Source organism: Typopeltis vanoorti, chromosome 7 (assembly GCF_054136105.1).
Source record: "Typopeltis vanoorti isolate ZY-2024b chromosome 7, IOZ_Tvanoo_1.0, whole genome shotgun sequence".
Taxonomy (NCBI): Eukaryota; Metazoa; Arthropoda; class Arachnida; order Uropygi; family Thelyphonidae; genus Typopeltis; species Typopeltis vanoorti.
Genome location: NC_143555.1, coordinates 136,657,703 through 136,678,232, shown reverse-complemented (window position 1 = coordinate 136,678,232; position 20,530 = coordinate 136,657,703). Strand labels below are relative to the sequence as shown.

Here is a 20,530-nt window from a genome sequence, read left to right as displayed (position 1 = left end):
TTTAAAGATGTTGTATGTTAGCTTAAATTCATCCCACTTATTTGAAATCATAATAAACAAAACATATGGTCTGCACTATTTAAAATCAAAACTAACATGAAACTTAGCAGTCAGTCAATATAGTATAATGGTCACCTTACACTTGAATAAAATAATGTTCCAAAATTTTTTTTTTAAAAAAATTAAATTTTTAGAAACCTTTTACACACAAAATAACACTCCAATATCAGTTTAATTAAAAAATAAAAAAAAATTTAATTATATTTATTTAATAAAAAAAAACTTTTCACAGCTTGTTCGATGATACCAAGTTTGGTAATCAGTAAACTTTGTAATTTACTGATTTAATTGAATATAATGGACAAGTGATTCTAGTGAACATATCTTTTTATTTTGTTTAAAAGATATGTTCACTAGAATCACTTTTCCATTTTTGTAGGTGTTATAATGGGGTAAACAATTGCCAATTCATAAAATGATAGCAAATGACTGAGGTTTGCTTTTATTAATGAAAATTGTTCAAATGTTCTGAAGGCTAAATGTCTGCACATACTTTATGCATAATTGCTTGACAAATACAGATTTTTTTTTAATTTATTTTATTTTTTTATACTCTTTTGCTTTGGTGGTGCTACCCACAATCTTGCAATCTGGCATAAAAGAGAGAAAAATTGAAAACTATCTCCGAATAAATAGAAGCAACAAACAAATCTAATACATAAATATGCAAAAAAGTGGATGAAAATTTGGTAGACATAAAAAATACTGAATGCACAGTCCATTTAATATTTATTCTATGGCATGACATCTTGTGGGTTCAGTACCTTATTCCTGAGTAAATACTTCTTGCTAATAGGTAGTATTAAATTTCACTTGTTTGAAGTTGAAAAATAAGCATTTGTTTGCATTTGAAATACTTTTTGCCTGGCCAAGCAGATTTGACTAAGTATTTTATATATATATATATAGAAAGTATTTTACCTTGGGTATAATAAATGTTAAAGATACCAAGCTATTTTAAACCTGGTTTTACTCCATTTCCCAAGTAAGCAAACAGACAAGTAGGTCAAGTTTGCGCCTGCAAGTATTGCAAGTCTGGATGACCCCACATGTAATGCAAGTCAAGGCAACTCGTGGTAAAGGTGGATAAGCTCTGATCACAATTCTTAATATTTACCCTTAATGCAAAGCACATCTCCTGGAGGGGATGTGTGATGCTATGTATTAAAGGCAAGGGGCCACTACCCAGACTGGTTTCGACCTTTATTGAGGTCTCATCAGTGGGAGCCAGGCTAGATATACCAAGAATTTAGTAATACAGAGCTTATAAGTATTTTACAAGAACAAGTTACCATAAGGTGTTTTGACCTTATTAAATAAAAATCTCAGGATGAGAGATAGATGTAGAAAGTATTTTACCTTGGGTATAATAAATGTTAAAGATACCAAGCTTTTTTAAACCTGGTTTTACTCCATTTCCCAAGTAAGCAAACAGACAAGTCAGTCAAGTTTGCGCCTGCAAGTATTGCAAGTCTGAGTGACCCCACACGTAGTGCAAGTCAAGGCAACTCGTGGTAATATATATATATGTATAAAATGTACTTTGAAAGGAAAATCAGCATAACGAAGATGGCATGGTAAGTGTTATCGCAACATAAAGACATCCAATGAACTACCTAAGACATCTGCCAACTCTTATAGAAAAACTTTTTTTTCCCCATAACACGATCTGTTAAGCATGTTAAAAATTATAATACATTTTATTAAACTCCAACAGTTTTAGTATGTTCTCTAGACACATTATGGGTACAATTCTATTTAGCCCCAATCCTGTCACAACAAATGCTCTGACTGATAACCCAAAACTGAAATGCTTTTACTTAACATAATGTTTTTATCCTCCATTAAGTCTTTTAATAGTGAAAAAAATATATTTCTAACACTTTTCATTAGGGCATTAAGAAATGGATCTTCCAAGATACCTATTAGGACCAACATCTTGTAACAACTGTCAGTTCAGCAACTCTTAACCAAAAGCACAAATGAGAGTCAATATGAAGTTCTTGTCAGTCATTTTTTTAATACCACAATAATGAGGCAATGCAATGCTGAAGAGGCTTGTAGTTTGCATATTTCTTATGATGAGTCTTTGGACCCCTTGAAGGTGTCATGTGATAATATTAATAATCATTGAAACTTATAATGAACATGAAGCCGAGATAATTGTCACGTTTAATGTGTGGCGCAAAATTATCATGAACAAGATAATGTCAAATGCTCCATATAAAAGGTACGTTGTAGTTCAAAGTTCTAAAATATTCCCATCTCAATTTTCTTATGACACTAAGAGGAATTTGTCTACACAAGTTCTCAATCACTTTTGAAACGTAAAATTTCAAGGCAGACTTATTTTGCATAGCTGGTATAAAATAAACATATTTTCATTGTTGAAATCCTTTAGATAGATTTAAATATTTTTAACTACATAACTTATTAAAAATGTAATGTTTCAATAGCTAATCAACCCAACAACCTTTTCCAGGAGAGTTTACTTTCTGAGAAAAGCAGCTAGCATCAGATTAGCAGAACAATACTCTATGGTTAGAACAGTAATGGATAATGTCTATGGTGCAGTTGAATGAATACACCATGGAGTATTTCCAATCGAAGGGCTCAATATTGGTACAGGACACTGCACCCTTCAATCGAGAAGACTTCAATTTGATTCTCATGAGGAAAACAAAATTTATATGGGCTTTTTCAAATGAAAATGAGCCAGCCAATAATCCTCATTTGATACAGGTAACTAAGTTTGTCCTCCTTTGTTGAGACAGAGGATTAAGTAGTGTTGATAGCGAGTTGTGTGGCATGCCTTCTTATGATGAATCCTTGACCCCTTATCACGTCATAATAATAATATTATTCTACAGCTTCTCCCACTTAAGTGGTGTCACTGTTTGTTATGAGTCTCCTCCACACCTTCCTGTCTTGGGCTGTCACCACATCCAAGTTCTTCATCTTCAAGTCCTCTTCTACCAGCTCCCTCCATCTCTTCTTTGGCCACCCACGCTTCCGCCTTCCTTGCACATCCATCTGCATGACCCTTCTTCCCACATATTCGTCCTCCCTCCTCATCACATGACCAAACCATCTCAACCTTGCCTCCTGTATTTTCGCTCCTAAATTCGTAACTTTCACTGTTCCCCTGACATAGTCATTTCTCAGATGATCCTTTCTTGTCACACCGCACATCCACCTAAGCATTCTCATCTCTGCTACTTCCATCCTGCTGATGTTATATTTCCTCAGGGCCACAGTTTCTATAGCATATGTCATAGCTGGCCTCACTACTGTCCTATAAATTTTGCTTTTCAGATTGATCGGCACCCTCTTATCGCATAACACTACAGCCATCTCCCTCCAGTTCCTCCAACCCGCTTGTATCCTGCATCCCACTTCCTTCTCAGCTCCTCCATCTTCTTCCACTGTTGAACCTAAGTATCTAAAGTCTCTCACCTTCCTGATGACATTTCCTTCCAGCTCCAGATCTGTCTCCTGGCCACCGCCCACTGCGCAACACATATACTCTGTCTTACTTCTGCTCAGTCTCATAGCTCTCTCTTCCAGTACTTTTCTCCATCTTTCCAGTTTAGTTTCCGCTTCTTCTCTTGAATCTACACACAGCAAGATGTCATCTGCATACAACATTGTCCAAGGTGCATCTTCTCTCACCTCCTCTGTTACCACCTCCATCACAATATTAAACAGAAACGGACTTAATGCTGACCCTTGATGCAAGCCAACTGTTACTTGAAAACTTTCTGTCTGTCCCAAACAGGTCCGAACACTTGTCTTCACATTTCTGTACATTTCCCGCACCAACCTGACATATTTCTCCGGCACCTTCTTCTCCCTCAGACACCTCCAGACTTCTTGCCTTGGCACTCTATCATATGCTTTCTCCAGATCAATAAATACCAGATGTAGCTCCCTTTATTTTTCCATCATCTATAGCATCTGTTGTTGATCTACCAGGCATGAAGCCAAATTGTTCCTTTGCAATCTCCACCTCCTCCCTCAATCTACCATCAAGAACCCTTTCTAGGATCTTCATTGTGTGGGACATCAACTTTATTCCTCTGTAATTTTTACAGTCTTGTGCATCCCCTTTAGCCTTGTAGATGGGAACAAGAGTACTCTCCCTCCATTCCTCGGGTATATTTTCCTGTTGGCAAACTTTCATGAACAGGTCCCACAGCAGGTCAATTCCCTCTTCCGCCAGTGCCTTCCATGCCTCCACTGGAATTCTGTCGGGGCCCACCGCTTTTCCATTCCTCATCCTCTTCATGGCCTCCGTCACTTCCATTCTACTGATGTTCTGCACCATCCCCTCAGAAGGCTGCCCATCTCCTCTGTGAGTCCTTGCATTTTCCTCATTCAAAAGTCCCTCAAAGTATATTTTCCATCTGTTTCTTATGTCCACATCCCTCCATAATACTCTTCCTTCAGCATCTTTGATCTGCCTCACATACAAGATGTCCTTAGCTGCTTTATTTCTACATTTCACTAGTTGGTAAATTTTTCTCTGTCCTTCCTTTGTTTCTAATTGATCATACAGATCTTGATATGCCATGGCCTTCGCCTGTGCCACAACTCTCTTGGCTTCTTGCTTTCTCTCTTTGTACACCTCTCTGTCCTCTTCCACTCTTGACTCATCCCACTTCTGCTTTGCCTTCCTCTTAGCTGTCACTGCCACTTGTACATCATTATTCCACCACAAACCCTCCTTCTGTTCTCTAATCTTTCCAGATGTCTCACCAAGCACCTCGATTGCACAGCTCAGGATTACTTTTGAATTATGTTTCCACCAATCTTGTACACTTTCCAGTCCATCCGAAATCCTCTCTAACACTCTCTCCCTAAAACGATTCCTCACACTCTCCTCTTTTAAGCAAAACCACTTAATTGTCTTCATCCCATGGCAACCAGAAGTTCTTATCTTCGATCTTATTTTAAAGTCTGTGCACAGCAGTCGGTGTTGTTGTGCTACTTGATCTGTTGGAATTACTTTACAATTTGTCACAACCTTAAGATGTTTTCTTCTAGTCAAAATGTAGTCAATTTGTGAGCCGTTGTTACCACTTCTAAATGTTATCAAATGTTCTTCCCTCTTGAAGAAAAACGAGTTCACAATTGCCAGATCAAACACTACTGCAAAGTCCACAACCCTCTCTCCTTCCTGGTTCATCATTCCCACTCCGTGGCCACCATGCACCCTTTCACAGTCTCTATTCTGTCTTCCTATGTGCCCGTTCAAGTCTCCTCTGACAATCACCATCTCATTTTCTTCCAATTCCCTCATTTCTTCATCTAACACGTTCCAGAACTCATCTTTTTCCTCTGCTGTACAACCAACTTGCAGGGCATATACACATAATACGACCACCCGCTCTTCTCCAAGACCCAATTTCATTCGCATGATCCTGTCGTTCCTTCTACCCACGTCCAGTACTTCACCCTTCATTCTACCACACACCACAATTCCTACACCATTTCTTCCCTTGTTATTTGCTCCAGAGTAGAAAAATTTATATCCCTCTCCCAGTTCCTTTGCCTTTCCCCCTTTCCACCTTGTCTCCTGCACACATAAAATATCCAACTTCCTCTTCCTCATCATGTCTGCCACCTCTCTTCCCCTTCCAGTCATGCTTCCAACATTCAGTGTTCCCACTCACAACATCCTCTCCACCTGCTGGGCTTGCTTCTTTAACCGCACCCGCCCTTGATGCGGTAGCCCTCGTCCACTTCTCACAGCTGTAGGGTGATGTGGCTGCGCGTCGCTTAAGGGGTAAGCCCTAGCCCTTATATCATTTTCTCTTCGACTCATAATCATAGTTTGAGTTGGCACTGAAGTTTTCCGACCAGATACCTTTCCTGACATCAACCCTTGCATTTATCCGGGCTTGGGACCGGCACCTATTGAGGCTAGCTTGCCTCCTTCAGTAGCTGCATAAGACGAAATTACTTGGCAAGATAGGAAAGACTCACCCCTAGCCCCCAAATACTCTAATAGCATCAGGGGGAAGGAGCAAGGAGAGGAGAAAGAAGCAAAGAAAGAAGAGGAGGGACCAGTCTACAGAATAATATAACAGATATATATTACATGAAGTAAGGAATGGTCCAGCATCAGGTACCTCGGGTTTGCCATGCCCGTACTCACTAAAGTGAGCCCTTACAGATCACATCATAATAATAATAATCACCGAAAATTATAATGAACACGATGCTGAGATAATTGTGTCATCTTATGTTTAATGTGTGGTACAAAATTATCATTAACAAGATAATGTTGAAATCCTCCATATGAAAAGTACTTTTTGGTTCAATTCTAATCTTCTGACAAGGATTTGAATTTACAAATCCTTGTCAGATATGTGTGTGTGTGTATATATTTCTTTTTTTTTTTTTTTTGCTAATCTCCATAAAACATTAACTACAGCAAATACTATGCAGTGCTTATTTAACCTGAGTGTTAAATGGTCCAAAAACAGCACAGTAGAGATCACTGTTTTTTCTCAACCCTACCAATAAGTAGGGCAATGTTTCAGAAAAAAAAACTGCATGTATCTCAAATATTATGGAGTCCTCCAATGGAACTAATTAAAATGTTATTTTATCCTCCTAAGCACATGTTCCACCAGTTTGTGATAAGTCAGGTATTATAATCAATTATCCCTTCAACATGGCCACCTGTCCTTGTACTGCAGTATGAGAACTGATTTGGCTACATTCAACATTTAAGTTCATTACAAATGTGTTCTGAGTTGAGATCAGGACATTGTATGGGTTATTTAAGTTTACCACATTTTCTTTGAGCTGCCATGTTACAGCAACTGCAGAATGACACGTTCCAGTGCATGATGCAGAGACATGGGTCTGTCCTGTCCTTTAAAATTGCCAAAATGCAAGAATCACATTCCCACAAGGCGCTGCATATTTAACTGTACATTCTTCCAGGCACTATATACAAAGTGCTAGAATTTCATGTTTTCAAATGCTCCAGACCATTACACCTTCACTACTAAACTTCAGAGATGAATGTTGCCATCGAGCATAAGGAATTCCCTGGGCATCTTTTACGCACTTACATATTTGATAAGAGGCAGGTGTAGTGCGATTCATTACTTCACATCATGGACTGCCAACAAATTACTCAAAATATTCTTTACACTAGGCAGTCTATGAAAATGACTGCCATGGCTGATGAATTTGGCTTTTGTGCAGATGCCCTTCTATAAAGGGCATCTGTATGCCCTCTGAAATTCTGACCAATCATTTCCATTATTTACCACTCTTTGGTGTATCTATGAATTCCTTGGATGAGGATGAAACCTCACATAAAATCAGTCAGTTAACAGTAATCAGAGGTCCCAGTTTACATCCTAGGCCATCTACAAACACCCACAGAGAACACACCACCTGGATAGGACTTTAGTCACCCATGTGTTTTATTCAATATTGTGTTATCTTTCTTATATAACGACACCTGTGGTGAGTTCATCACTACAAGAAATGCATGTATTAACCACAGTGAAGATTATTTAATTGTAAATATTTCATCCCAAGTATCTTAGGACATCATCAGTATAGTTTAAACAATAATAGGAATAGCATACGGTTAGGGCGCATGATTATAATAGAATATCAATAAACGTGCGTGATGTGTTACAGAAGTAAAAAAAAAAAAATTATTTTACACAATTTTGTATGACAATTTCCCATACTTTAGGAATAGTAAGAACATTGTTGCGGTTTAAATTTGGTCTGTGTAGTAGGGCTTCAGCACTTTCTTTAAATAAATGTTCATGTTTATATAGAGATCTATGTAAAAGTTTAGACTTTTCCCAATGGATCCTATGGCTTGGATTTGCAATTCCGTGTTGAGAGAGACCAGATTTCTGTGATTTAAAAAGACAAATGTGGTCTTGATGTTCCAAGATGCATTTCTGAACAGACCTACCTGTCTGTCCAAAGTAAGACAATAGGAAAAATTGGTCCTTGTTGGGGATCTAAATAACAGAATAGGAAATGATTGTGAGACATACAAAAATATTTTGGAAAAATTTGGAGAAAAGAGCAAAGCTAATAATAATGGCAAATATCTGTTGGATTTCTGCTCAGGAAATGAACTGGTTATTACTAACACCATGTTCCAACATAAAAATGTGCACAAATTCACATTGGAGAGAAGAGGCAAGGAATAAGAAGTCTCATTGACTATGCTATTGTTGATAGTGATGTTTTTCCACTGGTGCAGGACACCAGTATTCAGAGGATTTGAAATTGGAAGTGATCACTATTTAGTCTTGAGCAGGATAAACTTGAATTTCACATTGAAAAGTATAACATGTAAGAAAGTTTTAAAGCAAATAAAAGTTGAGCAGCTCTCAGATGTGAACTGTAGACTAAAATACACAAAGATTATTGAAGAAAACATAAAAGAGTTTGAGAACAGGAACCAAACCTTGGAGATTCAGTAGCAAGCCTTGAAGAAAACCCCGATTGATTCAGCCAGAGGCATGTGGTGCGGTTGTCTGCAAAGATAGAAAAATCAGAACTCCATGGTTGATACAGGAAGTTAAGGAAAAGAAGAAAGCATATCAAAAGTTCCTGGCAAATAAGTCAGCTTGTGCTCTTAGAGAATATAGAAACAAAATGTAAGAAAGCGAAACACTTGTAAAACTAGCTAAACAAGTCATGGGAGGATTTTGGCAAGAACATAGAAAATAAATATCAAGAAGGTGGCAAGATATTCTGAAGGTTGTTGAAGAATCTTAAAAATGGAGGAAAGAGTGCTGTAAAAGGAATTAGAGATGATAAAGGTGACAGGAAAAGAGGAGAAAAAGATATCCTTGAAGTATGGAGTAATTACTTCGAAAAATTGCTAAACAAAGCAAGTAGTGATAGCACAGTGTTAAAAAACACTCAGCCTGCATACAGGCAGGAATACATATCCATACTTGAAGCAGAAAAAGCTATCAAAGGCTTAAAATGTGGAAAGGCAGCAGGAGTAGATAATATTCGACCAGAAATGCTGAAGTATGGCGGTATAAAGGTCTTACAGTGGCTGCACTGTATAGTTCAGAAAGCCTGGACAGAGGGACAAATTACTGATGATTGGAGTAGAGCTCTAATAGTACCCATATATAAAAAAGGAAATAAAACTAAATGTGAGAATTACAGGAGGTATTTCCCTAATGAGTGTTCCTGGCAAGATCTATGCAAGTATATTTAAGAAACAGTTGAGAAGATTGTGGAAGAAAAGTTTGGCGAAGAACAAGCTGGAATTTGGGCAAATAAAGGCTGTCAGGATCAGATCTTCACTTTACGACAAATAGTTGAGAAAGCATGGGAATATAACAAAGATCTGTATTTAAGTTTTGTCGATATGGGAAAGGCATATGACAAGTACCAAGAGACAAGCTATTCAATACGCTACAGTTATATGGTGTCAATGGGGCATTATATCGAGCAATTCTTAGTCATTTCAGTTGTAAATCAGCAGTTAGAATTGAAGGAAGATGGTTTAATGTTAAATCTGGTGTGAGACAAGGATGTACATTATTCCCTCTGTTATTCATTATCTATATGGATCACATTATGAAGGAAAGTGGCATTAAACATGATATCAAAACTGGAGATGTTAATGTCAACTCTTTGCTTTATGCAGACTATGTCATACTTCTAAATAAATCCGCTACAAGCTTGCAAGGTTCCCTGATTAAATTGAATAACTGTTGTAATAGATATGGTATGAAGGTCAGCAATAAAAAGACAAAGACAATCGGTAGTATCGTTGAAAACGTCAACTGTGTTGTGAACGGAGAACCTGTGGAACAAGTAAAACATTTCAGCTATTTAGGCACGATTTTTACTGTAGATGGTAAATTAAATATGGAAATAGACAACAGAATCAAAGCTGGCATGGTAGGTAGTCAATTGAATAAATTCATATGGAATAAGAGAGAAATTAGTCAGAACATTAAATTAGCTTTATAGAAGACAGTGTTCAAACCAGTTTTAACTTATGGATCTGAGAGCTCGGTCAGAAGTAAAACACTTGATCAAAGACTAGAGACTGCAGATACGAGAGGCCTGAGAAAGATTATAGGCATGAACAGATGGCATCAATGGCAGTATCATATTAAAAACGAGGATATTAGGAAAGAGCTTGACATTGTCAACATCCAGGAATGCGTTAGCAGAGCTAATCTCAGGTGGTACGGTCACTTAAACAGAATGGGCGATGAAAGATTAGCAAAACAAGTGTTCTCTGCCAGGTTGATAGGAAAAATGACCCAGAGGAAGACCAAGAAATAGGTGGATTGATACGGTACAAAGTGCCATAGATGATAGAAATATGAGATCTGACAATATTGGAGTCTTGACAATAACAGACTGATTTGGAGGAAAATTGTAGATAGGAAGTTATTAATGATGTAAATTTTTCATGTAGTACTTTCATATCCTGTACACCCCTTGAGAGTACAAATCAGGAATTTGATGATGGTCGTTCTGTGTTTGAATCCTATCCTGATAGATGTCTGCAAAAGTTTTTCAACAATAAAGGATTTTTTTTACAGCATGAGACTACTCTGTTTATTGGGGATCTCACATGACTTGAAAATGAATCATGTTTGGGTTCTACATTAGGATTCCTGGTTTATATATCCTTCAGTCCAGTGCAAAATGAGCTATGGTTTTTGTGGGTAGAATTATCATTAGTTTCCTCACTGATGGTTTTAACAACTGAAATTAAGGTATATATGCTATTGTTGTTTAACAAGTAAACCATTTCACCAAAAACAGCAAAAAGTCTGCTAGTTAAACTTCAATATACCCCATCTATAAAACAAAAATACAAAACTTTTGTCTTTAAAAGATGGGAGCTTTTTTTTTCAGAATATCTCAATAACTATGAAGCAATATTTCAAATATGCATGTTAATATGAATATGTGCAATATGATTATTATTAAACCATTATACATTTTCCAGTAAAAAAAAACTCGTTCTAAATTAAAAAAAAAAAAAAAAAATTTATATGAAATCATACACAATAGAATATACCTTCTTGCCATTTACATCAATGTTTTTTGCACTAGTTATATGTAATTCTCTAAGCTGAGCTTTCAAGTCACTGTTCATTTCCAGTTCCCAGAGAGCCTAGATAAAAAAATAATGAATAAATATATAAATAAAAATAAAATAACATATACAGTTACACCCAGTTATGCAACACGCAACTTATGTAAATTTGCAGTTACGTAAATCTACTAGCGCATGTGAACACGTTTGCAGCTTTGCACAGGTGCATCTTTAACAGCCTTATTGCAGTACAGTAGTAGATGTACTCACATAGTTAGCTCAGTCACTTGTTATCGCTGCTAATTTTGTAGTTTTTTTTTACCCTTAAAACGGAATGCAAACGCAAAACCGAATGCGCTGGTAATAAATCTAAAAAAACAAAAGGTCTGCAATTACTTTAGAGAAGTTTAAAATAATTCATACATATGAAGGCGGGAAAATTCTATCAACAATAGCTCGGGAAATAAATCGACCTATTTCGACAGTGAATACAATAGTGAAGGATAAAGTTCGCATTGTTGAAAGCACGAAAGTGCAGTAGCGTTGAAGGGCACAATTATTACCGAGAAGAGGCTGGGCCCAATATGTTGTCTCACTGGATCGATGATCTGGCACAGAATAATATACAGTATGTATATTATTCACATACAATTGATAAATTTTTTTTAATCACCCAAAAATGAAAAATATCTGATTAATGACAAAAAAATTAATGTAAGACAGCAGTATGAGTAGCCAATTGTATGTAATTTTCAAATTCGACTTACGTAAAGGTTTATGGAACACATTACTTGCATAACTCAGGGTGTAACTTTATGTATATAAACAATGATGGCATAATTTTCAAAAATATACATTGTATGAAAATAAAACAGACACACCTGGTAAAACTGTAATGATTTAACAAAGTGTAATGGTTATGAACAAATTTTTAGAGCATCACCCATTAATTAGAATGAACATATCAATCTTCATGACTGTCTTGAAAATTAGTTTTTTCCCCCGTGTATAAGACAAATCCTACTTTTTCGAACACAAAATTAAGAAATCAATATTTTAAACATAAAACCAAACACATTTGATATTTTTTTAAATATTCAAAGTATATTTAGTAATTAGGTCATATTTTTAAGATACATACTAAGATGCATTTTCTGGGCTAACTTGGTCCATGTTCTCATGGCCAACCCTTCTCTCCTTATAAAGCTGAAGCACCATTTTGCCTTTCCTGGGAAATCAACAATGTTCATTTCTTTTTGCCTCGTATTGAATAAGCTTGGTTGACACATATCCCGTTCTGGCACTCCATAATTCAAGTCTTAAGCTTCTACTCAGAGTTTGGCCATTTTGCTGGTTTTCCTTTTAAGACCCTCTTCTTTTTTGGCATCTTGAGTAGTTGTTCTTCCTGTTTTCTCCACTCAGTGGGAGGAGGTCCAAACCGTCTCTCTGAAGCTTTATTTCCATGTTCTTTTGCGTAATTGATGACTTTTAACTTGAATTTTGAAGAATATGACAATCGTTTTTTATTTTCAAACATTTTTATAGGCTAGAACTCAAAATATTGTTACCGCATTAACTTACCCTACCGAGTTGCAGACGTATGAATGTTTTCAGAATTCTGATTGGTTTATTCAGAATCAGCCGTTAATGACATCAATCGACAGAGTTAACAAAGGCTAGTGATTGGCAGAAGCCTGTTCATGGAGACAAGGTACTGGCAACCGCAGGTCTCTCAACTGGTTACCCCCCCATATATAACACGACCTCCCCTCAAAAAAAAAAAAAAAATCACAGATTACAGAAAATCACAATTATGATTTGCTATAGTAGAGCAGCCAAAGAATACAATGCAAGTTCAATGTAAAAATCATTGGTTTTTGTGAATGTTTTTAATATAATAATGATAAAATTGGCTAATGCCTTTTATTTTAGTACAGACTACTGTATTGCCAAATTAAATTAAACCTTTACTTACAGTTAGCTAGCCCAAGGTTAAGAATGATTTTTATAAGCATTTGGAGAGAGTATGCCAGGCAACTGTCATAATTCTATGGTCCCATAGAATCAGTTTTTTTTTTTTTTTTTTTTTTTTTGAGATGAAGCTCAAAAACCTAAGTTTCCAGAATAAAAATCCTGCTTGCCTGTGCCAAAGGTCAACTAACTCAAGAACCACATGGGGAAAAAAAAAGTTCCTTGAGCTGGAGACTAGATTCAAATTTGATAATGATTTTCTTTCTGACACTCCAGCACTAAGGAAGCAAATACCATTTCCACAGGACTACAAAAAGACATTTTGTCATGTGATGAACATTTCTGGTTATTATTTCTTGTAAATATGATTTTTGTTCTGATATGAACATGTTTCTTATTGATGGATGCACTCCTATCAGCAACTGCAAGCAGGTTCTATTCCTATACATGACATAAAGAGCCCATTACCAAGACTTTTAGACTAATAGTGAGTTAGTCAGTCTCACAGGGTGGTGAGGGTTTTTTCTCCAGGAAACTCTGGTTTTTCATCTCTCAAAACAGACAAATCAGTCGCATGAACACACCTACACTTACTGCAAGGTAAGGAAGACAACAGGAATCCACCTTGTTCCATAATCATTATTCCCTAGTAAAGTGGCACATTGCAACCATAAGATTGAGGAGAGAAGACAGGAATCTAAATTACCAATCAATTTGCACACAGATAAAAACACTAAAACATATTTACAATAATGCAACTTCTGTAATTAAATTATAAACAAACAGTGAAAGTTTCCAGCACAAAAAGCATCCAGCAAGGTGATACTATATCTCCCAAAATATTTACAGCTGCATTAGAAAGCTTTAGAAGCCTTGATTGGGAAACAAAAGGAATAAACATAAATGGAGAAAGGCTGCATCACCTGAAATTTGCAGGTAATGTCCTAATATAGTTCGCCCACAGATCAGAGACCCTTCGACACTTCTGCGCATGTCACAAAAAGGAGAATCTATTCCGATAATAGGGTAATCATTCCGTATTGCGGGATGAGTTGTTTATTATTACACGTTGGAAAATTAACTTCTGTTTTATGATCATTGTAGTTAACCATGTTGTTTGTATAACAGTTGGAAAAATTTACCTATAAAGCAAGTGATTTCATGTGTTGGCGCACATCCTTCATTTCTTTCTTCCCTTCAGCATGAATCGACCATTCTTGGCAATTTTCCAAGTTTAGATCTCAAAAGTGTGGGTATACTATAGCAGATAATCTTGAAGATCTGGAAGAAATCAGCTAAATGAAGCCTCCGGAATAATTGGATTAAAAATAAATAGAGAAAAAACAAAAATAATGATGAATAAATACATAAACCAAAGAACTGTCAAAGTTGAAAACCATGAAATTGAATAAGTTACCTCATATGTATATTTGGGCCAACTGTTATCCTTTGAGGATTGCCAAGAGACTGAATAAAGAATTCACCTTGAATGGATGGCTTATGAGAAAATGAGAAGAGTCTAAAAAAGGAAAGCTTTCAACCGGTGCATACTTCCTTTCTTAACATACAGGGGAAAAACATAGACTTTAACAGAAGCCCTAAACAAAAAGCTGAGAACAACACAACATCGCATGGAAAGTATGCTAAGATTTAACATTGAGATAAGAAGACAAATAGCTGGATAAGATCTCAAATAGGTGTCACGGATATTGTAAAATACATTAAATAGGCTAAGTGGAGATGGGCTGGGCATATTGCCAGATGCAATGAGAGATGGACTAGAAAAACAAGAGTGGAGACCAATGGATGGAACAAGACAAAGACCGAGAAGAAGGTGGAGGGATGAACTGGAACAAGTTACAGGAGTGAGATGGATGGGAGAGGCAGAAAACCAAGTGGCCTGGAAAACCATGGGGGGAGACCTTCGTCCATTTAAATGATTTGTACCATTTAAATCATTAAGAGATTAAAATGTTCCTCTGGCTGAAAAACATTCAATTCCCAAAAGACACTATACTGTAGAAGCATCATCATCTTCCTATCTGGTATTAGGCCTTGGGGCTCTTACGGTCTCATTCCATCTTTGATATTGTCTTCCAACTGATCTCTTCCCCAGTGTGTATGTTTGAAAGAATGGACAATAGTAGAATCACTAATTTGCTGTTTCCATTTCCATCTCTACTTGTCGATATATTCTATTATTGGTTGTTCATTCATTTCTTCCATGGTTTCTTTATTTCTTTTATGATCTAACAAGGTATATCCTACAGTTCTCCTCATAAATTTCATTTCTGCTGCAATTATTCTTCTCTCATCTCCTTTTCTGATCGTCCATGCCTCACTTCCATAAATTAGCACAGTAGAAGCAAAACAAGTAATTTTATTGTATCACTAAATACAGTACAGAGACATTTACAGTCAGTGTAAGTATAATTAGAGACAACTTGAATGACAAGAAAAACATGTTTGTTCCTTAAGTTACTGTACAATACTGCATAAGTAAGTTATTATTAGTTTCCTATCAGCATATCTTTTTCAAATTATTGTCTCATTTGTCAGGTATATGTTGCTCAATCTCTTAATGAGTCAAATGGTTAATAGATATTCTGTGTGCAAATTAACTGGTAGTTTAGATTCGTATCTTCTCTCCTTAACCTTATGGTTGCTGGGATAGCAACATGCTATACTTTACTAGGGAATAATGATTATGAAACAAGGTGGTTTCCCTGTTGCCTTCCTTGCCCTACAGTAAATGTTTGTAAGTGTGTTTGCGTTCACGTGACTGATTTGCCTGTTTTGACGGATGAAAAACCAGAGTTTCTTGTAGGAAAAACCCTCCACCACCCTATAAGACTAACTCACCTTTAGTAAAAAGAGACCTATAATGGTTCCTCATGTCATGTATCGACCCATTCAGTGGTTAGGAAGAGTTGTGTTGAGATAATTACGGACATTATGGTGAAAGTCAGGCAGCATCCCATCTTGCATGAAAATGAAGTCAGCAGAGTATCTTTAAGTTGAGAGAACAACCAGATTTGTAACATAGAGGTATGATATCCCAGTTACTGTGGCCTCAGCAAAGAAAGGCCCATAAATTTTCCTGTGAGAAATGGCACAAAACACATTCACTTTTGGTGAGTTTCTTTCATGTTCGATGTTTGCATGTTGATGTTCTATCCCCCCCATATGCTCATGTTTGTTGTGGTGAAGTGACAATTCACTTCACTACTTAACAATTCAAGTTGGGATGGTAGTAGCTCACTTGCCACGAAACTATCTAGTGAAGCAAGCGAAATTACTAGCAATTTCATTCCTAATGAAAAGCAGAGCATCAAATGCCCTGCTTTTCATAGAGGTTTCTTTAAGTTGAGAGAACTTTAACTAATCCTGCACTGAGGTGAGGGGAATAAGTGAAAGGGAATGTTCTTTTCAGAATATATTAAAAAACAATAATTAAAGAGAATAATATATTTGATTATTAGTTACTATACTTGATTTACTAAAAGATGTAAAGAATAGCAAGTATAAGAAAGAGAAATAGGTATGAAGAGAAATGTTTTCAGTACTGTAAAATGGATTATGAATAATTTACATTTGTAATATATGTGTGCTTGTGTTATAAGTATCTAGGAGAGGGAGTGCAGAATACAAGAGCCTATAAACTCTACTTTCATATTTGCATTTTGTTGGGCATAATTTTAAAAAAAATTATGAATAGAAGGAAAGGAATTTGTTTGCAAAATATAAATCACTAACAGCCACTATACTACTGCAAATGCAAGAAAAACAGTTTCATTGTATAACTGAATAAGGTAAAGAGACATTTGCAGTCTGTGTAATATATGTGTCAACAAATAGTGCAATTAGTGACAACTGGGAAAAAAATGAGACTACCTAATGAAACACCTCCCCTGCATAGAAACTATGCTACATAGACTCAAGCAAAATCGTTTGTTGTACTTCCAAACATTTTCATTTGCATGAAGTAAGTGTTTGTTTGATTGCATTTTAAATTTTAAAAGTCATTAAGACAGATCACAAATACTAACTTCAAATAAAATTCTACTGAAAGATTTGCAACTAACATGCAGCATAATTTTTGCATCAGTTCAGCCTCCCTGCACAACACAAAAACGGCACACACACACACACACTAATGAAAAGTCCTGTCAGTACAATAAACATGTAAAACACTTCCCAACATAAACATGTTAGGCAAAAAGTTGATTCAAAAGAGTTGGGCTGCAAAGGCACTGTCCTCCATGTCATCTAACAATCTTATGCAATTGTCTAACCTTTTTTCTGTCCCCAGGGTGTAGTGCCTGCATTAACTGAAACTTGTAGCCTTTCATATACAATTGTTTCCTGAGAACCCACCATACCATTATTTGAGGAACACCTAATTCCTCGCTTGCGTGGCTTGTGGATTTTCTTTGGTTGTGTACGAATGTTTGTCGAATTCTTTCACATTAACTTCAGAAACACAGACTGTCTGGACTTTTTTCCTTTACAGATGCATCCCTCTTCTTGAAATTTTTTGTACCACAAGCAAATCTGCTTATGATGAGGAGGTTGTTTCTGAAATTGAGTGTGGAATTTACATTGAGCCATAATTACAGAATTACACTTTGCAAATTCAATAATACAAAATACTTTCTCCTGCAGAGCTAGCTTTTTTTTTTTTTTTTTAACTCTAAGAAGGCAAATAAAGGATCTTATCATTTCAAGCGTTGACATATAACATGTGTTTGTATCATTAGAAATAAAAATTTCACAAACAAGTACAATTTGCTCCTTCATTTTGAATTAGTAATACAATAAAACTTTTTTTTTAGCAGTATAGTATCTGTTTGGGATAGAATGCTTATATGGTATAAGAACATTTCCATACAAGTCTTCATAAAAAACAGACTGTGTAAAAATTTATCTATTCCTGAATAAAATCAATCTTATGTATTATAACAATTGGACTATACTTATTCATCTCCAATAACATATTAGCTTTTTTTTTTTTTTTTTTTTTTAATGTGGCTTCCATCCCCAAAGAGTTTATTTGTGAACCTGTAGTACATTTGTACCATGGGTGGGTTAAGAATTTAGTTTCTATTTTTGTTGATTTTATATATTTTTTTTTTTTTGTATTAAAAAGAAAAAAAAATTAACAAGCTGGAAACCCCCCATCTAGAGACCAAAAGTGGAACTTTTTCAAGCCACTTCAGCCCTCCAATAAGTGGGGCAGTGGTCACGAAATCCATAAAGAAATTCAAACATCCATGACCATGGCAAGATTCACACTCACAACATGTTGGTTGGAGAGAAGATATGCAAGATATCTATTATTCATAAGACAAAAGAGTCGCTGACAAAAAGAAAAACAAGCTTATGTAATGAACATAGGATTTGAGAAAGGGCAGATAATTCTGATGACTGGAAATTATTTATGTATATATTACTATGTAAAAAGTGTACGCTGATTATCAGTGAATAAAAGAATTCTTAGAGTATCAAGCAAAATATAAATAAAATGTGGAAATACACACATTTTGTGCACAAATGGACAACACAATTATACAACATAATTTGCTGCTCCATCAATCCACATGTATTCCTGCCATGCCTAAATGAACTATCTGATTAACATTAGTACATCTAGTGTGCCACAAGGTTTAGTCCTTGGTCCAACCCGTACATTAATGACATTGGGAAGGATTTGTCATGTGACATACACCTATTGATGATGATGCAAAGATAGGTAGGATAATCAGAAGTGCTGCTGATATGCAGTACTTGCAGAATGATTTGGATAGGCTGGAAATGTGGGCATGTGAAAATCGTTATCAGTTCAATGTTAGTAAATATAAAGTTATGCACTTGGTTCAGATTATGCTAAAAGAAACTGATCACGCTAGGGCTCTTGGAGTTTTAGTAAATAGGAAGTTGAAGTTCAAGGGCCAAATAACAAAGATTGCAAATACAACTCAGAAGATAACTGTAATGCTGAAATGGACTTTGACACATAACGATAAGGAAGTCGTTTTGCTCCTTTTGATGAGACCTCACTCTGACTACTGTGCACAGGTCTGGTCTCCTGGTTTCTCACAGTGGCTGAAGTCTGCAGAGAGTAAATTTCTGCATTTTGTCTATTCTACAGATATTTCCGTGAGTGCTGTTCAACAGAACTGGCATCCATTGTGCTTCCCCCTTTCTGTTACACCTATAACAACATGAACAACTGACCATCCTTTTAGAATTGAACTGCTGACTTTGCTACTCCTGTTTATCTTGCGTTCCATCTATCTTAGTTATGTGAAACAGCCTTCCCTATGAAGGGAAGGCTGTTTCACGTGACTGTTTCCACCACTCTGTTACTTTTGTGTGTTACTTTTCTCTTGACTTCTGCCTATATACAGCACTGATTTGCTATTGACTGAGCAGCCTCTTGTGTCTGGGAGTGATTAAAAAAAAAAAATCAGATTCAGATATCACAGTGGTACAAATGTCTTTAAGTAGAAGATTCTTATTATTATGACCTTATTAGTGGTACAAATGTCTTTAAGTAGAAGATTCTTATTATTATGACTTTATTACTATGTGACACCTCCAAAGAGTCCAGACTCACTGAGGGAGGGCCACCTACTCTAACAACTCTCCATCTCCACAAGTGAACTGCATCATCTACACCAACGCCATCTAGTGCCCACCACCACTAGTATTTTCACAATCACAAACATCCATGCCCATGGTGAGATTAGAACCTGCAGCCTTGGAGGCATAAAGAAAATGAGCTATGCTTGATTTTAGAGCAAAGCACTTCTGGATTATCAAACTTTAAGTCCATTGGACTCTCACAATAACAGACTTGTAAGGCCCATAAGAATACTTTATGGGAAGAAAAACTCTAAACTGTTTTGGCAGTTTGTTATAATAAATGATTTTGCAATATTGATGTCTGCTATAGTGACAGTCGACTGTATTGTGTACAACATGGGTGTCAAACTCGCGGCCCGTACCGAATATTTTTGGGGCCCAGCCAAACGTTTACCAACGAAAGCGATTACTACATATAGCAATGTTGCATGCATTTCCTTTACATGCAGGCAAACCATTTCCCCCACTATTTCTACCAGCCGATTATATACCTACTATCACGTGCCAGTGCCATGTCCACGTCTAGTCGTCAGTCTTGTTTGAACTGACTTGTGTGGTGTGCATAACAGGAAATATTTCGCTTTTGGTGAACAAGAGAAATAAGTTTATTTACGTTGTGCTTATTAATTTGTGCAGTTATTTAGTGTCTGGTAAGTTGATGTTCAAGAAAAAATATCAGTTTTTATTCAAATATTCTATTATTTTATGTTAACAATTATTAATTTTTATCAGTCCTTTGTATTCAGCATGTCTCTATTGAAACCA

The 20,530-nt window shown here is 36.2% G+C and overlaps 1 protein-coding gene across 2 annotated transcripts in view; it reads right to left on the bottom strand.

The window, feature by feature from the left end:
* Positions 1 to 20,530, bottom strand: part of LOC150105108 (small ribosomal subunit protein eS7-like) — a 65,018-nt gene that overhangs the window by 31,155 nt on the left and 13,333 nt on the right. For both annotated transcript variants that reach the window (XM_090396157.1, XM_090396158.1), the window contains exon 3: positions 11,129 to 11,224. In XM_090396157.1, the coding sequence (XP_090252283.1) occupies positions 11,129 to 11,224 (96 nt within the window). The remainder of the gene's footprint in view (positions 1 to 11,128; positions 11,225 to 20,530) is intronic.